At 45.5% G+C, this 25,112-nt stretch overlaps 1 protein-coding gene across 2 annotated transcripts in view; it reads left to right on the top strand.

The window, feature by feature from the left end:
- The window catches only part of cfap299 (cilia and flagella associated protein 299), a 100,648-nt gene that overhangs the window by 50,438 nt on the left and 25,098 nt on the right, over positions 1-25,112 (top strand). For both annotated transcript variants that reach the window (XM_015960234.3, XM_054730400.2), the window contains exon 4: positions 19,189-19,331. In XM_015960234.3, coding sequence (XP_015815720.1) covers positions 19,189-19,331 — 143 coding nt within the window. The remainder of the gene's footprint in view (positions 1-19,188; positions 19,332-25,112) is intronic.

The raw sequence follows: 25,112 nt of genomic DNA, 5'->3' as shown, positions 1-25,112 counted from the left end.
GATGCTCTCGGTGGCTGCCTGGTGGGGTCTGGATCCCTGGGCTCTGTCGGGTCCCCGGCGGGGTTGCTCACCTTTGGGTTCTGGGCCGATGTGTTCTGAGCTTGGCCAGCCCGGGGGTGGGCGGCTGAGGGCGGGCCTGGGAGCTTGCCGTTGTTATCTCCCAGGGCTGTGGCGGCTGCTGGAAGCCCCAACCCCCTTCCTCTCAGGAGGGGGGTTGGGGCTTCTCCGGCGGCTGTCTCCATGGGGTTCCTGCGCTTCAGGGAGACCCATGGATCTCTAGGGCTTGAACCGCCATCTTCTGCACATCTTTGGGTGCAGGTCTGTGGCCCCTCACACCCACTGTGGAATAGTCCTATTGAGACACCTTACATACACAAGCGCGTGTGCTCACATGGTGCTCTCACAAGGATGGACTTGGATAACCTTGCACTGCAAGATGAATTCTTGCGAGATTTGAAGTTTTCCAAACTCAGGAGAACCCATCTTGTACCGCTCCAGTTCAAACCGTCCGAGCTCCGGCCCTAAATAGGCCGATCCAATCGTGTGTCAGTACTGCGCTGTAGGGCGGGGCTTAGTTTTCATGATAGTATCAAGTGCCCAGCCAAGCAAAACAAACATGGCCGCGCTGGCTGACGCTGCGGTGGTCGCGGTCGGACGTCTTAAATTTGTTAAAACATAAAAATCCATTCAGATAAATTTGTACACGTCATGTAGTTTCACATATAGCATGTTGTGAATCAGTTGTAGGTGTACATCTACTGGGTAACTTCATGTTCATGTTAGAGAGACAACTCAACTGGTAAGGCATCCTCCTTGAACGCTGGTGTAACGTACCAAAGGGTCAGTTTTCACCATCTACTTGACCACAAGATAACCTTTCATTTGCAGACATAAACCCTGCCTGGCCTCCAAATCCAGAAAGTTCTGCTCAGTTCCTGTTCACGTACAAGGAGACATAACATTCTCACCCAAGGTCTGATGCAGCAGCCTGGCTGCAGCATTCCTCAATCTGAGGAAAGTCATCAGGAATTATAAATGACTTTAAAAGTTAAATGTTGAATGAGCAAGGCATTTAAATAAAATGTTTGAATACTCTGTGCTTAAACCAATGACGGCTTTAAAATGAACATTGCTCTTACAATGATCAATTTCAGATCTCAACTACACCAGATCAATATGTGTTGATTTAACAAGTTAATTGATATCTACACTCATACACATTACAATAAGATACTCGTTCATGTAATATTCACTTCACAGAAGTGTTTTAAAACATTCCCATTCACAAAGCGTTAAACACCTCTGTATCTGAACAAGGCGTGTCGTCCGAGGAATGTTTGGTAAAACCCTCAAATTCTGATTTGCCAAACTTGCCAAAACTTATAAACATGGTGGTTTCATAAAACAGGAATTACTTCCCGATTAGTTCAGTTTCTAGCTGACTCTCGAACCGGCCAATTTGGGAACAAGCATTTTTGAAACCATCTCTTTTGCCATCCAGTCAAAGCCTCTTTGCACGCTGCAAGCTGATATCAGACAAACGACTCTTTTAAGAGCCAAACAAACAGCCTTGGACGCAGATGAGCATTCCAGCTTCCTGTTGTGACCTGTAGATATCTCAAGACCAGACGGGTCATATCGGAGCTAATCTCCAGGCTCCGGGTACCTTGAGGTCGATGTCCACCCCGACTTCTGACATTCTGGATCTGCTGGGGGTCTCTACACAAAGGTCTTGTAGATGCAACAGATTGCGTCGGATGACTTTTATAAACATTGCTTAGCTCATCAAATGAACAACAAATTCTTTTACAACCCAGACTTCACAAATTGTCTCGGATACAAAGAATGGTTTTGTTAAAACATCTAGCTTCCATTACAACATTTCACACATCACATTAAATCACTCCCCATCCACCACACCACATCTCATTATTCATATCTGGTCACATATAAATGATTAGTTTAGGAACAATAATTGAATTCATTTTATAAACTACATACTGACTCTGTCTGAATTAATACAAAGTGTGTTTATGATCCCTGAAGAAGCGAAGAACCCTAGAATCTTCTGATTAAACATTCAAAGATCAATCAGGTTGATATTCCATATTTATATGAAATCATCACATCTTATTGGTCATAATTAATATGTAATTTCACTACACTGAGGACTCGGGTTCAAATCCAGGCTGGGACAAATGAGATTCTGACTGTGTGGATGTTCGTTTTTATTTCAATAATAATATTTTATTACAATAATGATATATTTTTTTACAGTAATAAGAAGCCTAAATTTAAATTATTAAACATCCAAATGAGACACGCTGAAAGACGTTTATGTCACAGCCAGAAAAGACGTAGGTTCAACTTTTGTTTTGAAACAATTTTTAAACAACGAAAGAACGTCTCACTTTGACACGGTTTCAACCGTCATTAAATGTCCGAATGTTTGCTGGGTTGCTTTAGCAGATTCAAATAACATACCTGTAAAACTTACAACACCCTTCAGGGTTTCCCCCAGAAAACTTGGTAAGCCTTGCGTGCCAGACCGTGAAAGCGGGGGGGGGGGAGTCGCTGTGCTCCGCTACCGTTTCGCTGCCATGAGTCATCTGTGTCAGCGGAGCAGGTGGGCCAGGGTGGGTGACCAAGCAAAGCCTGATGGCCCGCCAGGCTTATAAAGAGCACGGGAAACCCTGACCTTTATGCGCATATTCCTCTTGCAAAACCGGCAGAAATCACCCAGAGACGTGGTAGTAGCTGCTTGAGTGAATGAAAGAAGCTTGAGCGAGTTGTTGTTGCCTTCCAGGATTTAAGCTACAGAGTAAAGACTCAGCAGTGGATATTGGACAGAAGCAACACCAACACCATACCTGGAGGTTTCACTTCCACAAGCCAGCAAGCTCTGCTGGATGGTATATTGGTCTTTTACTCACGTTATCTCAGTTTCCAGGAACAACTGCTGGAGTCTAAATTAACAAGAAGTGATAAAGCTTGGTTATTCTACAAAGACACCAAGCAAATAAAACCATTAAGCCTGTGGCTTGGGGCCATTGTGGGGAAAGTTAATTGCCAGATGCCAGTCAGCTACAGAAAGTTCTGGTTCCCCTTTACGGTATTGGTGTGGAGGCCGGTACGCGTTTCCGGCTCCTGGATCATCATCAGGAACGCTGTGAGTCAGGATGCTGCTGCAGAGGAGACTAACCAGCACGCGCCTCCTTAAAACCTGCTCAGACTTCCGCCTTAAATAACAAGAAAGGAGTGCTTCTGAAAAAGTTGTTTGTGGCTGCCATGTTTATGCCTATTTTAGACCCAAAGGCACCATGCAATTATTCCATCGCTGCTGTGGGTCATGCTTCGGAGTTGTTCAGATGACATTTTAATGACTTTGGACCGTCCGAGAAGAAAGCTGCTCTGGTTCCCGTTGGTTTCACTCGTGGGATGTTTGTAACTGGCAGGCTTTCGTAAAGCCTAGTTCATGCTTCTGCTACTGCGTCTGCGTCGGTGTGGAGACACGCAACGCCATTATCTGTCCATGCGAGGGCTCTCCAGCTGGCTTGCAAGGACGGACGGAGTCCAGCCCACTTTTCTACGCATCTGTTGAACGAGAGAACGCAATCTTGTGATTTGTCAGGACATCGCTCTTGTCAACAGCGCCGCCATTGCACTCTCAAAAACATAAAGACAGCTGAAATGATCTAGCGGCAGACACAGAGCAGCTTATGTTTATGTTTATTTATTTAGCAGACGATTTTATCCAAAGCGACTTACAATTTTTTTTCACCTGTAGGGCATGTTGTGATCTGTAGGGGAAACCGGAGTACCCGGAGGAAACCCACGCATGCATGGGGAGAACACGCAACTCCACGCAGAAAGGCCGCAGCCGAGTTTCAAACCTGCGACCTTCGTGTTGCGAGGCAACAGTGCTAACCACTGTGCCACCATGCAGTGTGCGTCTGCCTTGTGGAGCTGGTGGAGAAGCATAAACTAGGCTTAAGTTTTCTTTGGAGTTACGTCTGTTGTTAGAGAAGCTGTCGGTGTGTGGCGGCGACTTTGGGTGAGAAGATAAAAAGGATTTGTGTTCCACATTTTCAGCTTTAAAAATTCCAAATAATATAAAATTGTAGTGGAAAAGTAAAAATGACGATAAAGTCAAAACAGATTTCTGTTTATTATTAATATCGTTTTAACTGCAGGATCTGAGTGTTAAAATAAATATAAACAAAACTTTTACAGTGGCGACAGTGGCAGAGGAGTCAAGTCTCTAACCGGAGAGTTGCAGGTTTGAGCTCCGCTCAGTCTGCTGCAGTCGTTGTGTCCTTGGGCAAGGCACTTCACCTTCCTTACCTGCTGCCTGTGTTTGGCAGCCAGATCTTTAGGTCCATGTAAAGCTTTTATTGTGAAGGACTGAAGGAAGTTGAGGTCTGCCTAGGATGCTGCTATGGGCATAGCTGGTAGATAGCACCTCATATGGATAAGGTGCTACATTGTGATTATATTTCAATCGTTTATGGAAATATGTTGACTTTGTTTCTCAAAATTTCAGCTTTAATCTCTTTGCTTTGTTTATTTTTGCAGCGCAGTGCTAGTCTACCTTATTGGAAAATACATGAAACAGAAAATGACTTTATACTCCTGTAATTAAAGCTCTTATTGTTAACTTAAGAAGCTGCGTGACCTGACGTGTTTTGTGTGTTTTGGGGCATAAATCCAACACTGCGCCTGAAGAACAGCTGACTGGAGCGAAGCGTCCTCATGTCTGACGAAGCTACTCTTGTTGTGAAATAAGGTGGATGGGAGGATCCAAAAACGGATTTTATTAGTAAAACAACCAAGACTACTAAAGCAGGAAGCCCAAAAGTCCGATGAACCCTGAATTCATGTAACCAAAAGCCCACAAGCTGCAGATGTGGTCGTATGAAACCATCGGATGTCTCCTGATTTGGTCCTAATTCATGTTTCAGCTTCGTGTTTCAGAGGTTTTCATCCAACTGATCAACTGGAATCTCCCTGGCTTTTGTGTCCCGAGTCATTTTTTGAACAGCAAATGTCCATCCAGAGTTTGGTTGTTTAGTCTTTCTGGTCCACTGGAGCCACCGTATTAATTGGCAAAGGAACAGAGCGCAGCACATCACAAATCATCTGGTGTCACGTTGCGTGATGTTAAAGGACCTCAGAGGACAGAGAATGATTCTCATTTGGCTTTTGATCGGATCTCGTTCATTCTGCAGGACTGCTGAGCGTCTTTAGTGTCTTTAGCATCTTTAGCATCTTTTTTACTCATTTCCAATCCAGTCTTTATACCTAATTATTTATCCGTGACGGTTCTTTTCCCGTAAGTTGCTTTAGCAATAACTGCATAAACCAGCAGAGCATCACCTTGTGTGGGCTCAGCCACGCTAGCCTAGACGTTGGTGTCTGATCAGTAGAAAAGGAAGGTCCAACCCCGCCCCCATCATTGTGGGAATCTTGGGCTTTCCGGAAACGGAGCGTAAGAATGGGACTTGTGACAAGTTAAAGAGTAGAAATGTAAAACCTAACTGGTGAGAATACAGTTTTACGTTTTCTGATCGATGTCTCTCTCCTTTCGTTTTGTTACGACCCGTTTAAAGCTCTGCATTTCTTGCTGTATTTGACCTAATGAGGTCCGTGTTTGGCCTCCCGCTGCAGGTCCTCCGCCCAACAAAGAGAATAAAACACTTTGGCCCAAATCAAGACAGGAAATGCAACCAAAGATGCCACAAAGTTCAAGACTATAATCTGGCTTTCTCGTTTTTTAAACAAACATTTCAAGTGAAACCTTGTTGCTCTGCTTTCACATGTATTTTGGGCTAAACTGGTCATTTGAAAGCCAGTGGAATGTGAAAATGATTCTCAGAGTGGAGGGGAGGCAAAAGATATGCTTGGCTTGGTCACATTGGTGTCTGGGATGGCATTTGACTGATTTGTGTTGTGACCACATGTGCCAGACCCGCCTGCTATTCTCAACCCATAATTCCTCCATGAATTCAGGCATGCAACTAATTTAGTGTAGAGGGAAGTCTTTTTTTCTCTCTCTCTCTCTCGTGCAGAAAGCAGAAACTTTACCCGTTTTCTGTTACAAGGCCTTTGCAGCGACTGTAAGTGATGCCACCTGTCAGGCTGACAGCTTGTTCTCCATATGGGGAAGGCCTTTATCTGCTGCACATTTCTGCCACCTGCCAAAGATTTCCGACCTTTAGCGTTTATTTTTTACAAGCTGCAGAGTTCTGTTGAGAGTTGCTGCAGGGCTGTTTTTTCTGTCACTTGAGCAGCAGGTTTTGGACGTTCTGAGATGGCTGAGCCGACTAGGCGAGGTGGTTTAGATTAGGCTGTCTTTGAGGTTTTCTTTCACCTTAACTGAATGAAAAAGGATTTTATTTTCTGTCCTGAAACAATTTTTAGCTAAGCGAAAGGTTTAAAACAGCCGTCCCGTCCAACTGATCTGACAGCGCTGGCGCTGGGCTCCGTTTGAGTCTTGGTAGGTGGTTCTGGTCCTGTTCATGTTCCCATTCCTGCTTTCAGCTGTAGCAGGAAGAACTACAGCAGCTATGGAGTGACTACTCATTTCCTTCCAGCCCTATAGTTTAATATCCACATCTGTCTTCTAAAGACAGCCATATCTCCCACTTCAGTCAGAGTCGCCCCACCAAGTCCAGCCGCCATGTTTGCTCTGCAGACAAAAGCACCCATCCTGCAGCCAACATGGAGAAGGGCAATGCTGCGCTGTGGGCCAAACATGGGAGGTTTTAATAGAATTTCTTAAACATCAATTGCGAAAAGCAGAATAGAATTTTCTGATTTTGAGTGCCCTGTAATTTGAAGTGTGTGGGTTCAAGCCACTTATTTTGTGGCGAGGACTTTACTGCCGGCCTCTCCAAAAAGCCAACGCGAGCGAGGATTGAGCTTGCTGCTTTCTGCCTCTCGACTGATTGACTGAGCTGCTTCCCATTTGGTATTTGGCCACAGTTGTTCTGCTCTCATGGCTAACCTCACTGGGCGTAGCTCTATACCACCGGGTGTTTACACAGCTCAAGAGGAGGACACCTGCTTCTGGATTCATTTATTTATTTATTTTGTCTTTTGCACAAACACACATGGATGCATTTGGAGAATGCATGAGGTAAACACATGTACTCGTTCACATTTCTTCCTACAGAAACAGAAGCAAGCACCGTATATTTTAGCATCATTCTTGCCTTTAAACCTCTTAGAAATGGAGAATTAGCCAGATCATTTCACCAGGGATTCACAGTGTCACCTGTTGTTGGACTGTATTTACTTTGTGCCGGTCCGTAGTGCTCAGTGGCTCCAGAGCTGTGCAGATTTACACAACATGGATCAAAAGGGAAAAATCCTGCAAGCCAGAGCGTTTAGCCGAGTATTCGGTGTGACCGGGCCAACCTTTGTGTCGGGCTTTAGGAGAGATACAACATTAAACGCTATGGAAATGGAAAAATTCTTTAGAACAGTTTACTCACGCATTTGTTTTCATCCAGTGCCAGCACATCTGTCCAGTGACACACCCCGTAATTAAAACATGAACACGTCTTTTGGTTATTTCCGTTCATTTTACTTAAATTCAAAGCTGTCCTAACAAATACAAAAACTATAAAAATGAGACATAAATTCCTTTTCTTTTGCCTAATGTTATTTGACTGGTTTGCTGTAAACACACACCTGAGTTAGGACTTACAACACACCTGTTCAGTCTTTGTAGATAAAAGGAATGAGCATGGTACCTTGATAAAAGAAAAGCAGGAAGTTCCCTGGTTGCTATCAGGATCTGGGTCGGTCTTCTGTCATGTAGGCTGGATTTAGCCACCCTGGTTTGTGCTCTCAGTCACCAGGTGAGGTGGACCAAAGAGCTGTCAAAGGCACCAGAGATTACAATGTGGACATCCACGAGGCTGGAAAGGGCTGAGAGGCAATCGCTAAGCAGTTTGGTCAAATCGATCAATGTCGATCCTTGCAAGATCTCACCTGGTGGGGTATCACTGATCATATAAAGATGAGGAATCAGCCCAGAACTACACAGGAGGAGCTGGTCGTTGACATGAATAAGCTGGGACCACAGGTTCAAAGGTCACTGTCGGTGGAACGCTATGCTGTTATGGTTTCAAATCGAGTCATCGCACGTCCAGGCCCGTCTGAAGGTAGCCAGCAACCATCTGGATGAGCCAGACAATCAGAATTGTGTTGTACTGCCAGGCAAGTGAGTCTCGTATTATTATTATCACGTTGTCTCACTTCTGCATGGAGCAGGCTGCAGGAAAACTTGAAATTAACCCAGTTTATCTCCTTGACTACATTTGAATCCAGACTAAGAACCCTTGAGACGGATTCCCTGTGTGGTAACTGTCTTCTGTAATCTAGTACATAACGTCTGTGTAACTGTAACTGTTGCTGCCTCTGGGCCAGGACTCCCTTGGAAATGAGGTTTTTAATCTCACCTTCCTGGTTAAAAAAATAATAATAAATAAGTAAATAATTAGGAGTTCTGTGCAATGGTGCAAACACACAAGGGAAGCTAGTGAAACATGGGCTGCATTAAATGAACGGTGAACATAAAGTGACTATTGCAGGATTTTATGATTATAAATGTCCTCGTTACATTCATTCTGTGCTGATTTACCACTTCCATTATTTTCTGTTATCTATACTCAGAGTACGGCTTCTAACTTCGTCAGAGCTCCACAGTTAGGAGCCATAACTGTCAGCAAATTGGTGAAGAGAAAGCTCTGCTACTCTGTGGATAGATAAGAACAGAAACAATGGTTAGTTGGTGTTCAGAAGCTGTTTTAATGGCGTGAGGTTCTGGTCCGCATGGAGTGGCTCCATAAGAAGCATATCAAGGTTCTGAAATAGCCTAACCAGTCTCCAGACCTGGAACCTGACAGATCTGGAGTAGATCTAACCCTGACCCTAACACAGATCTTCCCATGTGTTCAAATACTTTTGTGCAGCAATGCATTACAAATGACTTCTTTAAAAATCCTACAATGTGATTTCCAGAATTTCTTTTTAAAGGCGGTCTCTCACAGTGGGGATGCACCTGGGGACGTTCAAATACGTCCGCTCCTCACTGTACGGTAATAAAATATCCAGATAGCGTTTGGCAAACATCCCTAAATATTCAATAACAATTCTGTCTGTTTTCTTAAATTCTGTGAACATTTCCTAATAAAGGGACCAACATTTTCTCCTCCTAAGGGTTGAGCTGCCAGTGAAAGGATCAGTGTTGAGTTTACCTGCACCAACATCATCAAAGTCCTTCTGGGGTGGAAGGCTGAATAAAATCCCCCTGGGGGCCGCCAAGCACCCATGGGACTTTTCCTGAAGGGTCTGAATTTACATCAAAGGATGCTCCATTTCATCTGCAGCTTCCATATCAAACACATTCATGTGCTACATTGATCTTATGGCAGACGCACACCACGTTAGCTTTTAGCAGCAGCTAATGACTTCTGGCTCATTTAGCTCCAGTCAGTTGCTGCTCTGGATGGAAATCCACCGATCGATCCACCGATGCAGGACACGTCGGCACACGGTGTGTCCTCCGCTGCATCTATGTTACACAAGTTGGCTGCGTGGAGTCCCCTCCAAGTCAAACAACCCCCCAACACGAGAGAAAAGGTTCAAACCTTCTTAAAAATGAAAAAGTACTCTTGCCTCAGAACATGCCATGTTTTCTTTAGCCCAACAAAAGCACACAGTTGTTAGTGACGGCCTGGGATTCCTCCTGAAGAACAGCCCACCAATAATAAACAGTATGGCAGCTGACGCCACAAGACACCTGCACAGCTCCCTGACACTGCAGGATTGTTCCCATGGAAAAGGGCGGGCTGAAGAACGGGGGTGGGTGCACTGGCAGGTAGGGTGGTGGTGTTGTTACAGATGGATTTATCTGCGACTCAGTCGCTTCAGAAAAAAGCAGTTTTCAATTTAATTCAAGTTTATTTCTAAAGCGTCAAATCATGACCTGAGTCGTCTCAAGGACCTTCTCAAAGTAAACATTCCAATACAGGTCAGGTCATTAAGCTTCATGCAGAGTCAAACGTTACAGTTTCAGCCACTCGAATTAAAATGATCTTGTTTCCCTTGTTGTGTTTATTACGTTTGTGTCGAAACGTAAAAGGAGAGTTTCAGGAGCCTGGCTTCTTGGCATTAGTCTCTGTGTGTCATCTGCTCAAAGTGCAATACTCACTTCCACCAGTAGGGGGGCACTAGCACAGCATAGACTTGAATTAGATTTTCAGCTTTAAACATAATTATGTTGAATGAGAACAAAAAAACACATTTTACTGCAGCAGCTTCAGGTCTCAGTCCTGTCTGAATAAACCAACTGTGTGTGTGCGTGTGTTAGAATGAGTTTTACAGTGCGTGTTTGTGTGTGTGTGTGTGTGTGTGTGTGCGTGCATGTATGTATGTGTGTGTCTGAACGAGGGACTGAGAAAGAGGGGAAAGGCGATCCAGCGCCCTCTAGTTTTATAGCATATGCTTCCTGTAGCCCGGCCACCCAACGGAGGAAACTCATTTCGGCCGCTTGTATCCGCGATCTCGTTCTTTCGGTCATTACCCAAAGCTCATGACCATAGGTGAGGATTGTGACGCAGATCGACCGGTAAATCGAGAGCCTGGCTTTCTGGCTCAGCTCCCTCTTCACCACGACAGCCTTAGAGATAGGGTGAGGAGCTCGGACATTCGGAGTAGAACCGCTGCTCCTCCGGATCGAAAGGAGCCAGTTGAGGTGGTTTGGGCTTCTGGTCAGGATGCCTCCTGGACGCCTCCCTGGGGTGGTGTTTCGGGCATGTCCTGCCGGCAGGAGGACCCCAGGTCGACCCAGGACACGTTGGAGAGGTTACATCTCCAATCTGGTCCGGGAACGCCTTGGGGTCCTGCCGGAGGAGCTGGTGGAGAAGGCCGGGGAGAGGACGGTCTGGAGCTCCCTAGTTGGGATGCTGCCCCCGCGACCCGGACCCGGATAAGCGGTGGAATCATTTAAATGTTCAGTCAAATCACAAATTGATTTTATTTTATTTATTCTACATAATTATAAAACAAAATAAAATGATACAAATAATGCGTAAATAAATAATCTGAATAAAAATAAAATACATATGTTTCTGCTGCTCACCATTTAAAAGAGTTCTGGATGCCTGGGGGAAACAGATCTTCAGCGAGATCAAGACAAAGTTTTCTTTGGATATAAGATAAGGACAGCTCTGAGGCAAACTGTTTGGTGACTGTTCGGTGAAAACATAACGCAGCGCCGAACCCGGCGTGATTACGCCGGCCCAGCCCAGTGGCACAGAGCCTGACGTGGTTCCATCGGCCCGGCCCAGCAGCGCCGAACCCGGCATAGTTCCGCCGACGGGGCCTAGCAACACAGACACATCAGAGCACTGAGCTGGCCAGAACACGGCACAGCTCTTTGAACCGAGACAAGCAACAGGTCGGTGTGCTGTGACGCTCCCCGTGTCTGAATCCTAACTTGTCTGGTAAAATAAAGAAACGCCACTGTAATTATTTAGTTCAGTGTAAGAATTTTGTTTTTTTTTTTTTAACCGTGGCTTCTAGAATGTGCTCATAAGCGTGCAATCACAAGCAGCACTGTGTGTTTGATGCCAGACGGTCCGGTTAGCCAACTATAACCGTTAAGGGGCGTCCCTAAAATCTACCTAGCTGGGATTCTCCGATTCTTTTATTTTTTCTCCAATTTCAGAAGGAGAATTCTGCTGTTGTGTCCTTGGGCAAGAGGGTATTTGGCAGCCTCACCTCTCTCAGCGCGCCCCAGGGCAGCTGCCGCTACATCGTAGCTCGTCCCCACCAGCGTGTGAATGGGTGAATGACTGATTATGTTGAGAAGCACCTTGGGGGGTGTGAAACCCTGAGAAGGCCATTTACCACGTGTTGGTTTCTTTGCTCAATGACCCCTCCCAAAGGTGTTTTTCATTTTCTGAGTTGTGGAAACTAGATCGGGAAGCCTCACATATTTTTAGAACTTCTCAGAAACTCTTTTACAAAAATGCTGTCTGACTTTTCAGTCCTATGCGATACTGGTTTATTGGTCAATGGTACGACTAGATCTTTAGTTAAAAGGATGATAAAGGGTTTGTTCTCTCAAAATGAGCCATACCCCCAAAAGGTAATGCTCTGGAAAAGGTCCCGCTGGAAGCTGGGAGGGGGATGTGTGGAACAGGCTGATAAAACGTCCTTGGGTTCAGGCAGGGCTGGTGCTGCCACATGCTGACTAAACAAAAGCGATGGATGTCACAGACGTTCCCAGCAGCTGACTGCTTTGCTACCTCTTCCTGTTGGTTTGTTTGCTTTGTGTACATTTCTGTTTGTGCTGCAGGATGTCAGGTGGTCCAGCCTTTGTGTGCCCACCTGTAGGACACATCAAACTGGTGTCGGCTTCTGTCTGACTCAGTTCTGTAAATCCTTCTCTTTCAGCTACGGAGCTTTGAGTTTGTGGAGGAACTGACATCCGTGCTGCAGTGTTCAGGTTTCACCTGAACTCATGGACTTGCTCATATGTGGCTTTTGTGAGGGAGGGAGTGGTAACCGCCAGGATTACGGGCTCTTTGTTGTGTTTCATAAATCACAGATTAAAGTCTGCTATTCTGTCTTAGTTTATGTTGCCTTCCACCTCAGGTCACGGTGGACGTTTCCAAAGGACAAACACAAAAGGAAGATTTTCCAAACAGAGCAAATTGGATGCAACACTGAGCCGGGATCTGAACCTGGGACCAGTGCAGCACTCAGAGCCGAGCTTTAACCAGGCCTCTCCCTCGCTGCCTTGTGAGGTCACAGCACCTGTTCTTGGTAATTGTTGACAGGTGACGTAAAGCCTCCACTGCTTTTCCGTGGCGGAAGGTGGAGGTCGCTCCTTTCCTCCCAACAGGCAGGCTGGAAAGTCACGTTGCTGGTTTGCAGCAAGTAGAAGTTTGGCGTTCGTTCTGCTCCATCACAACTGAACCTTGGGCTACTTTTCAAAGTTTCAAAGAAAGAAGTTGGTTGAATGATGTCATCACTTTGGTGACGTGTGTAGGACAAAGGGCTTGTTTTCCAGCCAGCTGCATGCAAAGATCTACGCATAAAGTTAAAAAATCCTTAAAAGTAAATCTTTTCATAGCAACGACTTCCAGATCTCATGAAGCTGAGGTCTCTTTTGGTTTGTTTTATTTAAAGCTCAGCTTTAGATCTGCAGTGGTCTCTATTCAGAATGAATGCCTGTAAGTCGGTAACACTTTACAATATGGGTCCCTTTATTAATGTTAGTTAGTGCATTATTAAGCATTAATAAACTATTAAGTGTAAACAGCTGCTTAACAAAAACAAGTACTAACAGACACTCATGGCCCTTTGGTGCAGATCCAAGTCTGTAGCCTCAAGGGCAACATGCCGATTATCACTTGTAAGTCGCTTTGGACAAAAGCATCTGCTAAATACATAAACATAAACATTAACCATATTATGTAATGCATTACTAAGCAGTTCCCTCCTGTCCTAGCCTTAGGGACACTTATTAGGTAACTATAATAAGGGAAGTTAATATAGAGACTCTTTGTTTATTAATGCTTAATAACTTCTTAGGTGTGTTCTTGCTGTGTCTTTGTAAATCCATGCTTTTCGTTCTTTTTTAAACACAGAAACAGTTTTGTTTACCTGTTTGTAGCTACGGTTTCGCCGACAGCTGCCGGCTTCTTCAGGCTGACGCTGATGGTGGCGCGTCACTTCCTTCTCCGTTTATCTGCGGGCAGCAGAGGACGTTGTCGCCCTCTACTGCCCGCTCTCCCCTCTCTGACGATGCAGTCCCATGCGTGGTCCAGCGTGTAAACTTCGTCGTCCCTGTTCATGGTCCCACATCCACGTGATAAACGGAGAAGGAAGTGACGCGCCACCATCAGCGTCAGCCTGAAGAAGCCGGCAGCTGTCGGCGAAACCGTAGCTACAAACAGGTAAACAAAACTGTTTCTGTGTTTAAAAAAGAACGAAAAGCATGGAATGCTTAATAATACTCATTAATGCTCTCAGACTGCAGGTTTACTGGTGGTTCCCAGAATATCTAAAAATAGGATGGGAGGCAGATCTTTTAGCTATCAGGCTCCTCTCTTGTGGAACCAACTCCCAGCTTTAGTCCATGAGGCAGACACCTTGTCTACTTTTAATACTAGGCTTAAAACATTTTTATTTGATGGGGCTTATGGTTAAAATCTCATGTAGCCTAAATCTGGACAAGTGGGGGAGTAGAGGGAGGTGGAGTGTACAGTCGGTAAAGACGGCTCTCCCTTGCCCTGCCTCCAACATGCCTCCATCTAAAAGGCTAGGTTATCCAGAGTTATCTCTGTAGTTATGCTGCTATAGGCTTAGACTGCTGGAGGACACACTGACCACTTTCCACACTCGACTACTTTCTTCTACAATCTGCTCTTTAACTGTACTATTTCCTGCTATTTCAGCTGTTAACTTTATTTTTTCTCTAAGTGTTTTTCTCCCCAGAAGAAGCTACAATGATGTTCTGCTGAGCTGTGGTGGCCTCATGGAGGGGGCCATCAGCTAGCACACTGCTGCTAACCAGTTAAACATTCACCCTCTCCTGATAATAACTTTTTACTCTCTTTGACATTGAATGTGCTACTACTAGTTTACCCGTTTAACTATAGATTCACTAGGATAAATACAATAAAATCTGTCTCCAGTAGAATATTTACTAAGAAATCACAATGTAACCACAGACAAATTACGTGATGTGTGTGTGTGTGTGTGTGTGTGTGTGTGTCTGTGTGTGTGTGTGTGTGTGTGTGTGTGTAACAAACATCTGTTTGTTTTGGGGTTTTGTTATAATCCATAGTCTCAATATTACAATATCTGCTCTAAATCACTTTATAAGTGTTCAGTCTAACCTTCTGATGACTCGTGTCTCTTTTATGTAGAAGAGGAAAATCTGAATGAAGGTAAATGTGGCTGATTTGAGATTATGAACCAGCCAGCTGCACTCGTAAACTGTTCAGTTTTCCTCTCAGCCCGCCTTTCGGAGCTTTCCACCAGAGCAGCTTCATGCAACAAAACGTGTCGGTGACGGTAAAACCTAAGGAAACACTTCAGCGCCGTAAAAATGAAGTTCGTAATAACTAATCATCAAAGTAGGAAAACGTGCCGGTGAGCCTTTAGAGGCATTGAAAACAGTGACTCTTTGGTTTAAATAAAGGAGGCAGATCTTGTCCTAAGATCATGTTTGAGTTTTACTTCTGACAGCAAACCAAACGCATATCAGATTAAGAGATTATGACTACAAAAAAACTATATCCCATATCTAAAGACGGCTCCCAGGCTCCTCCTCAGAAACAAGTCTTTGAAGTGGAGTCCAGACAAGACCGAACCTGAGTACCAAAGGGATGACAAATGGTTTTGTCACTGGATTCAGACAGAGAGCCAAGTTGTTCAGAAACAGCAGGATGTGAAACCAACTTTTTATGTGCTTTTTGATAGTTTAGATAACAATGGATGGGGAGAGATCCCTGAGGTGTGAACAGGCTGTTTTGTCTGCCTTTCCAGGATGAAACAAGCTGGGAAAGGACTCCCTTTGAGTTTGACTTGTCTTGTTTATTCTGAGCATGAATGCGTCCCTCGTATCAGCTCACTGAAACTCAGAGAGGATCTGAGCAGAAGACCTCGGCTTGTGAGTTCACGTTGGTGGACCTATCAGGACACGGGCCATCTGTGCTTCCATAGGATAACTAACGCTCCAGAGCACGAAAGAAAGGACGCCTTCTCTCTGTCTCTTGTGAATGTTTAAAGCAGATGCTGCTGGACTCCCAGCTGGCTGGAGGCCTGGGCCGTTTACCCGATCTACTGGCCCCGCTGCTCCCCAGCCTTGAAAAGACATCAGGGAGACACAGTAAAGGAGGGGTGGTATTGGATAATTGTTTCTTTGATGAGGGACCCGCACATGTCCTACAACGATGCAAACATCAACAGCTCAATAGCCAACAGGGTCTCCTGGTGCAGGGTTGGTGCACAACTCTCGACTCTTCTGTTTCTAGCATAATGTCCACATTTCAGCAGACAGCTAAAGTAGTGTTTAGGTGTCCAAACGAAGCAAAGACAATACGATGAAAGATGCTAAGTTATTGATTATGTGACCAAAAGTGATGACGCTATAATAATTCTTCCGGCTCTTGGCGGATGCAGACGCTTTTTTTTCCTCCTCTCCTCCATATCTCATCCTCAAGGCCTTTGTCTGTCTCTGTCTGGTGGGTGCACAGCTGCTTCTGCATTTTTCTGGAAACTGAAATACATTTAAATGGATCTCGTCAGTTGGTCTCTCAATGCGATTGATAAAAAATTTTCAACAATGAGAACGGGAGAAGGGGCTCCCTGATGTCCTACCGGTACATACCCAGTTGGGCACATCATGGACTCCTGGAAACAGTGGAACTTGATCTGTCTTTCTCAGCTGTCTGTGGAGGACTCTGAAGATCTGTGGTGTTGGTGTCAGGTTTCCTGCTCATTGGCCTTGGAGGCTACCTGGCTTACCGGAAAACAAGCTGTCGAGGAATATTGGCCTGATCCCAGAGCTCAGAGATGGTTTGCACCATAAGCTTGAATCGTAAGCTTGGAACTTTGGCTGAGATTCATTCCTTGGCACAAAAGATGGATGCCATCAAGGAGAGAGTGGATGAATCAGCACGGATTGGGATAGATTAACGTCCATTATTGGGATTCTGAGAGGTTGAGGACCAACAAACTGTAAGACAGAGAGGAAATTATCTCTGTCTGGCCCCAAAACAATTTCTAATCAGAATCTGGCATCCTTGAGCTTGCAAGGCTCCAACGAAAACTCCCCCCTCAGAAGATCTGTGGAATGTGCCGTCGCTATGGCAACTCAACTCTGCCTCCTTTCCCAGCCTGGGCGGGACTGCGGGAAGGCCGCCGAAGCGTCCGGGGTCACTGCAACCCTCCAACCCTCAATGCCCCCCCCCCCCTTCCACACTGAGGTCACATGAGCTGCTTCATCGTGGCTGCAGGAGCTGAAGCTGGGATAGTCCCAACCCACCACCCCACCTAGTGGACACTTACGTTGTGTTGTCTGAAGTCTGTTGCATTTCTGTCTGAGGTGTTTTTTGCAGAGCAAAGCTGCCCTCCCGGTGGACGGTAACTCTGAAGTGCCTTTTTTTCCTCCACCTGAACCAATCCTCATGTAACCCTCTTATCTCTGTTAAGGTAGCGCGACTCAGGGTTGCAAATGACCACAGTCACCAATTCTTGTCATGTGTCTTGCCCATGTATGTCTGTTCTCTAAATTGTGTGTACTGAAACTCTAATTTCCCTCTGGGATTAATAAAGTATCTTTGATTGATTGATTAAAAGAACAGCCTGGGTCTGAAAAACAGGCAGAACTGGATCTATCGTCTAGTTGTCTACGGCCAGATGAATATGTGATATCCTGCATCTTCTTTACTTGTCCAGTGTTAGGCATCTTACATTGGAAAGTACTGAGTCAGTAACTCGGTTAGCCAAAGTAATTAGTTACCTAGCAAAGTAACTAAAGTTACCTTTATGTTCTATAACGCAGTTATGTCCGATAACATTTACACGTCTGTGTCGCGCTCTCCAGCTCCTCTGAGAAGAAGCCGGCTCTGATTGGCTCTCAGAGCCGTTTCATGTGCGTGGGACACACCCCTGGTGTGGCCGTCAGGCTGCCTGAAGCGCCGCTGAGCTTCATTCACCCACATTATAACGCCGTTATACCTAAATGCTGACAGTCACCTGCAATAAAACAATCAAAGACGCATCTCTGTTGCTGCTGAGGATAAAACCGGATTCACCTTCAGGGACATACGTGACTTCAGTGCTGCTTCCTGTTGGTGTCCACCCGTTGTGCTTCAACACACCTGACTGTAATCAGCAGGTGGTTAACAGGCTTCTGGAGTTCAGTCTGTGGAGAAAAGCTGTTACTGCTGCAGTTATGGAAAGCTGTTCTGTCATAAACTCAGCAGCACTTTGAGATGAGGTGTTCTGCTGAGCTGCTGAACAGGTGATTCAACCAGGTGTGTTGGAGCAGAGAAACAATCACCCATCCCTCCATTCTCTTTACCCGCTTTTCCGCACAGGGTCGCGGGGGGCTGGTGCCCTTCTCCAGCAGTCTTCGGGCAAGCAGGTGGGGCCCAGCCTGGACAGGAGGCTGGTTTTAGAAGACAGCGGACCCACATGTGAAGATGAACAACAACCATAAAGCTGCTTTTGAGAGAATTCATGTAAACGGGGACAACTCTGGCAGAGGAGATAAGTTCTTGTCTCATGGCCAGAGGTTTGTCCCTGAGAAGACACGTCGCCCTCTGCTGGTGGTGATCGGAGGGACCGGTGGTGCCTGTGTACGGCAGCCTGGCTTCAGCCAAGGGCGGCTGTGGCTACGCTGTAGCGCATCACCACCAACATGTGAATGGATGTGTTGTAAATGGCCTTGGGGGGTAGTAAAACCCCTAGGTGCTGAATCAGTTACAGCCCATTTACCATCATGTGTCCGTTTATTCAGAACCCTTTTTCTGTTTTTGCTGGTTGTTTGCCACGCCGGTCTCCTGCCACTGTTGTCTTGTTGTGATTCTTTAGAGTGAAGTTAGAAACATGAGTGAAATCCTCAGATGTCCAGCTCCTGCAGCTTTATTAAGAGTCTTGTTTATCCCTGAGGAGCATCAAAACTGTTGAAAACAACAGAGTCCTATTTTGTCATGGCTCATAAAAACTACATCTTCTGTCTTTAGACCTCCTAGTGAAAAGGCCACGCTTATCCAAGGTTCGTACACAAACAAATAAATAAAAAGGGAGCGACTGCAACACGAGGGACTCCTTCACACTGAACTTTTCTAAACCCACGATGGCGTTAAAATCAGAAACCCACACTCGGTGTAACTCAGCGCTGCGTTGCTGCTGCGCCTGTAGGAGTGTTGGAACAGAACCGTGAAAGGGTTCTGCTGAGGTCCCACGCACCTCTGAGCAGGATATTCTTCAGACAGGCCGCCTCGGTGAGCTTGGGGCTCTCCAGAGCGACATGAGCTGGACTCTGTTCAACCTGACCAGATTCCTTTCATCTGCGCTGGATTTTACTCTGAAAACCTCTTAATGGTCCTGATTATTTACACAGCTTTCCTTTTTTCTCTTTTCTTACAGTCGGTCATTTTCATAAGGGACTCTAACACTCTTGGACAGGAGGTGTCTGGCTATATAGACTACGCCCAAAGACTCAAGACTCAGGACTTTGAACCGTACTTCAGCAGGAAGAAGAAGCTCATGCCCGGACCTTCAGATTTATGGTGAGACCTTCCCTCTGTTGGGGCATCATTAGTAAATCCTATGATCCATGATGGAAGAATGGTTCTTGTTGCATGCACATGTAGGATCTTTAGGAACTTCCATCTAGTTTCTATCCCCGCCGGATCTTCTGCAGGGTCACCTCCTGCACTGGTGTAAGAGGGGAGTCAAAACACCCAGGGCCAGTTTAAAGTCGCCAGTTAACCCAGCAGGCATGTTTTAGTATCGCAGCCACAGCTGCCCGATTGCAGGGGCGGGGCTATCGTACACCGGCGCCACCGGTCTCTCCGACCACCATCAGCAGGCAAGGCAGTTTCTTGCTCAAGGACACAACAGCAGAATTCCTCTGCAGGGAGCAGGAATCAGTCCTGCAACCCTTTGATTATTGAACAACCTGCTCTACTCCCTGCAGGGAATCCTGCTGTTGTCAGTCAGTGTTTATTTATGAAGCTCCTTTCCGACACAGGATGAAATGAGCCTACATAACCCTCATTCCCACCAACGCCCTCACACACATCAGTAAAAATGATATGGGGCTGAGTTCAGATGAGCCAGATGTGGTCGGGCAAGTGTGGCACCATTAGAGGAGCCGTCTTCCCCGGAGGGGAGGGAGGACATGGACCCCACCTCCACCCAAGCATGACCCACCACCGCCCCCGAGGCAGAGGGCCCCCACGGAGTAAATACTGGAAGGAAGATTCATTTTAGACCAAATATAAAATAACAGGAGCTAATGTAATAGTTAAAGTCAATAAATAATTCATCAAACATAATAAATATTCGATTCAAGTCAAGTTTATTTATAAAGCGCCAAATCACGACAAGAGTCGTCTCAAGGCACTTAACATAGTAAACGTTCCAATACAGAAGTACGGTTTATGTAGAATAAAACAGTGATCAAATATAATCAATTAGAGAGCAAAGCAAGTAATCTAACTACAATAAATAATCAGTTAGGAGCTAGAAAGTGGCCCTGAGGTCCTCCGGCCGCCTGTTGCAGAGGCCAGGGCCGTGCTACTGGAAAAACGCCTCGCAGTGAGCACGTGTCTGACCTTAGGGACAACCAGGAGACGGCTGCCAGACGAGCGCAGAGACAGCGAGGGTCCAGATGGTAAAGCCGGGTCTGAGAGCTGTTGTGTCCTTGAGCAAGACACTTCACCCGCCTTGCCTGCTGTTGGTGGTCGGATGGAAGTCCTCTACCTTCATTCATCTCCTGTCCAGTACACCTGTCTAGCTTCTCCTCCACCTCCACCCTGCTCTCACTGCAGTCCCACCTCCAGCTTGAACCCGTCTGTCACTCCTGCAGCACACCTCCCTGCTGTCTCACAGCTCTCCTCCATCTTCTAGCAACAATAGCCCTAACCGTACTCCTCTGCCACTCTAGACCTCCTCTTGCCCCACAGCTCCTCTCAGCACTTTCTCTAAGCCTAAAAAGACATGGTGTAGCTCTCTCTGACCTGCTCTGTACTTCTCCATCAGCATCCTTAAAGCATGAAACCGTTCTGCAGCTCACTTCTGACATTAGCCTAGCTTCCACCACTCCTTCCACGCGCTTCATTTCTTCCTCAGGTTAGCTTCCACATTAGGAGATGGTGTTCAGCTTGAATTTATTTATGTTTTGCATCAATTGTGGAGCAGATGACTGAAAGACCCCCCACTGTTTTGTTCTTGCATAATGTTACATGTGTTTCCAAACGATCTGGCAGTGAGGGGTTTTGGTGTTTAAGACTTTTCGGACATCTGGATTTTCAGGTTTTGTTTTCATAGATTTTTTTTCTGCATGTAATAAAAACCACCTGCAGCGTTTCTGTCAACTGCTGCTAATTACCTCCACTTGTATGAGTATCTGAGATTCCTCTAAACTAGGGCTTTCCACACGTGAACTGCTGACCTCACAAGTGCACCTCACCCAGCATCTTTATTTCTTTATAATTCTCGTTCTATCACGAGGTCTGTTTACATAGAGCGCTGTCAGCAAAACCATTCCCACATTCCACACTCTCATGCGTACTAACATGTTACCAACATTCCCAGAGACGTGTGAGAAATCCCAAAAGGACAAACTCAAGTGGGCCGGAGGTGAGAACCACTGGTCTTACAGGACGTAGTCACGAGTTCAGCCAAAAGGCAGAAAACCTGTTTAACCCCGATGGTTGAACCCGGCCCTTCAGCAGAGTGGAGATGGAAAGTTATAAGCTAAAGAAAAAGGAGAAACGTGCGTGTACACAGAACGTCTCTGTTCCACAAACCTTGATCTACCTGTCTTAGATGCTCTCTTGCTTTAGAAATTGATCATCAGGCTTCTGTAGAGCTGATGACAAGCTGCTGAGGTCATAAACAGTTTTGCTGGAGCAGGAAACACATAGAAACCTAAGGACAGTTTCCTCTGAGGACGAGGACGAGCAAACGCTGCTAGAAACGAACCGCCAGGCCTGAAGAATGGAGCCAGATTGGTGGAACTGACTAGAGTTCTGATACACATTGGAGGGAAGTTCATACTGGACAGAGCTGGTTTGTGTTTTAGCTCCTGTTTCAGACCAAGCGCCTTCTTAGCTCAGTTAGACTCCAGCTCCAGCTAACTATCAAATTTAATCACTTTATATCAAGCACCTTTCACGCATCAAGTGCAACTCAAGAGCTGTACAAGATGAAATATAACCACTCCCCTACAGATTATAATCCAAGAACCTTTCACTGTCTCCCTCTCCTTACCCCAGTCCCACCCCATAAACACACACACACACACACACACACACACACACACACACACACACACACACACACACACACACACACACACACACACACTTTAGTAAAAGTTATTTACACCAGACATGTTACAGCTAGTAGCTCTAGCCATCCTCAGAGCTCACGGCGTTGGTGACGTCACTTCCTGTTATCTGAGGGCAGCAGAGGACGGTGTCGCCCTCCACCGCCCGCGTCCTCCTCACCGATGACACGGTCCCATGAGTGATCCATCGTGTAGACTCCATCGTCTCTGTCCGTGGTCCTGTGGCCACGCCTCCTTATCTGTGTTGCTGCTTTTATGTTTGTGTTGTTGTGTGTTTATGACCCGTGTGCCGTCCCAGTCCGTTATGTGGGTTTCTCTGGTGCAGGGGTCCCTTACAGCTGATGTCTTTATTGGACTTTCTGCTCTTGTGTGTCTCACACTTGTTTCCCTCTCACACTCCTGTGATGTTCTGTTGTTCGTGTGTTTAGTCCGGTTTCTCTTACATGCGTTTTACTGCAGAGTCTACCTGGGATTTCCATACGACCACATTATCTACCTGCTGAAATCTCGTCCTTTGGGTGTACTAATCTTTTTCTGACGGTCATGTACGGTTTTGTTGGTGTGATGTTATGTTTTTTCATCGTTGTTGTTTTCTCTGTTTTGCCTTTGATATATGGGTTAGGGTTATTACTGGTTCTGGTTCTTTTTCTTTTCTATTGTTGTTTGTAGTTTCACTTTTCTTTTTGCTCATGTTGGGAATCTGCAGGTTTTAATGTATTTGTATGTTTTTTGTTGATGTTTTTGTGAACAAGGATGTAACATCACGTGTTGTTGTGTTCTATTGTAACCTTTACAATAGAACACAACGAAGACATCAGCTGTAACAGACCACTGCAATACAGAGAATCACATAACGAACTGGGACGGCACACGGCTCATGAACACAGAACAGCAAAAACATAAAAGCAGCAACAGAGATAAGGAGGCGTGGCCGCAGGTGTCAAGCTCAGGCCCTCGGGCCAAATTTGGCCCACGGTCTATTTGTATTTGCCCCACAAGATCAAATATTAAATCTATATTAAAACTGGTCCGCTGGCCCATTTTGTCGCAAAGACTACAAATCCCAAAGTGCTTTGCAGCGTAAGCGCATCAGTGGAAGCGGCCCGTAGCATCCATGCTACTAGAATCAGTGTCTGCAGCGTTACCTCCTCAGTCACAAACAAACTGAAAATACTTCTCCAAGCCCCGAGTTTACTCAGCGATTTGCTGACTTTGAAGCCCAGAAAATGAGATTTCAACTCTGAGTAGTCAGTCCGCGGCTGACGTGAAAAGCTCACCAACCAACCTCCAGATGGAGCTGATTGAACTCGAGTTTAGCGTCATGCTCAAGTCAACAGTATGACTCTATGGCGGCTGCAGTGTCTCTCTCTCCTCCTTGTCACACCGACCCAGCTCAGCTTTAGCCTTAGCTGCTCAGATTCTCCATGTTCAGCAGCACTTATGTATGTGAGCAGCTGCTGTCTATGCTGAAGGTGAACAGAACAACACAGGAGTCTCACCGACGACCTCCTTCCTCAGCTCAGAGCCAACCCCACAGGTGCAGGCGTCTGGCTGGAACAGGTGAGCATCACAGGAAATCAGAGTGGAGCAAACTGATCTGGATTATTGTGGTTTTTATGCACTTTTTCTGCTCCAAAGCATGAAAGTTAATAGACATTTTCATATAAGAGAGCTTTTGTTTTTTGTTGCTGGCCTGTAAAAACAGATTACACCTACTCTAAAAAGGGAGCTGGAAAGACCACAGATAGAAGAATAGAATAGAAAATCTCTTTTTTGTCCCCCAGTGGGGAAACGTTAGCGTCACAGCAGCGATGAAAGTCACTACAGGAGAAGAAAGAGAGAGTAAAACAACAAAATAACAGAAAACAGAAGTTAACAATTAAAAATGCTGAATATAAACATTTTAAGGAGTAAAGAGTAAAAAAAAATCAAAAGTAATGACTGATTTTTTGTTTAAAATGTACTTGCTCGTGTGTAATTTGGTCATATCAGATTCAGTGTTTATGCAAAAATAAGTTTGTTTCCAAATGAAGGTTCAACGACACATATCTGCAGATAAAGGAAAATGTGCACATCTGCCGTCACTTTTCATAAAATATATAGTTTGGCCCACGACTTCGTCCCAGTGTTTCACTTCAGCCCAGCGTGAAGTTGAGGCTGACAGCCCTCAGATGGAGTTTTCACAATGTATCACGCATGGGACTGTGTCTGGGACTGCCGGGAACAATAACACCCAGTGTGGTTGCCGCTAAGAGGGAGCAGATGCTGAAGCTGCTGCCCACTCAGTGCACTAAACCTTCCACCACAGGACTCCTCCTCCTCCTCCTCCTCCTCCTTGGCCACAGCGACACCAGCACCAGCTCTTCCAGGATCAGTTCACATCTCTCTGTTGCTCCAATCAGAACACTTTATTTTGAGTTGCCTTTAAAATGAGGGCAAGGGTGCGATAATTCTAATAATAATTATAGATCTACAGCATAAAACATTACTGTTCAAACCCTTACCCAGCAACAGCGGAGGTCATCGAAGTGAAGGACGGTCGGTTTCATAACCAGAAGGTTTTGCGGCTAACAGGCTTGGAGGCGCAGTAATTGGATGAAGCGTGGCTCCACCTGTGCAAACATTGTGAAAGCGAATTGTTTTTAGGGCGCTGTGATGCCTGCGAACCCATTTATCTGGTTTGATTTTGTTGGAGCAAATAGGAGCCAAACATGGTTGGTTTAGATTTATTTTAGTTCATGTCGTTACATTTGGGTTTGTTTTAAAAACTTTGTGTAAAACATGATGATATAAATGCTGATTTGGCTCCTGAACTGCTGAGAATCAGGTCTGTTTGACATCTGAGGGTCCATCCAGAACCGACCTGAATAATCACCCTGGCAGAGACAAAAATTAGCTTTTAATATACAAACACTGCTAATATTGGCAATATAATGTTTTGTAATTGGTTACTTTTAATAAATTGTCTATGAAATATAAAGTTATTCAATAA

The sequence above is a fragment of the Nothobranchius furzeri genome, chromosome 10 (assembly GCF_043380555.1).
Source record: "Nothobranchius furzeri strain GRZ-AD chromosome 10, NfurGRZ-RIMD1, whole genome shotgun sequence".
Lineage (NCBI taxonomy): Eukaryota > Metazoa > Chordata > Actinopteri > Cyprinodontiformes > Nothobranchiidae > Nothobranchius > Nothobranchius furzeri.
This window is presented reverse-complemented; position numbering and strand designations above follow the sequence as displayed.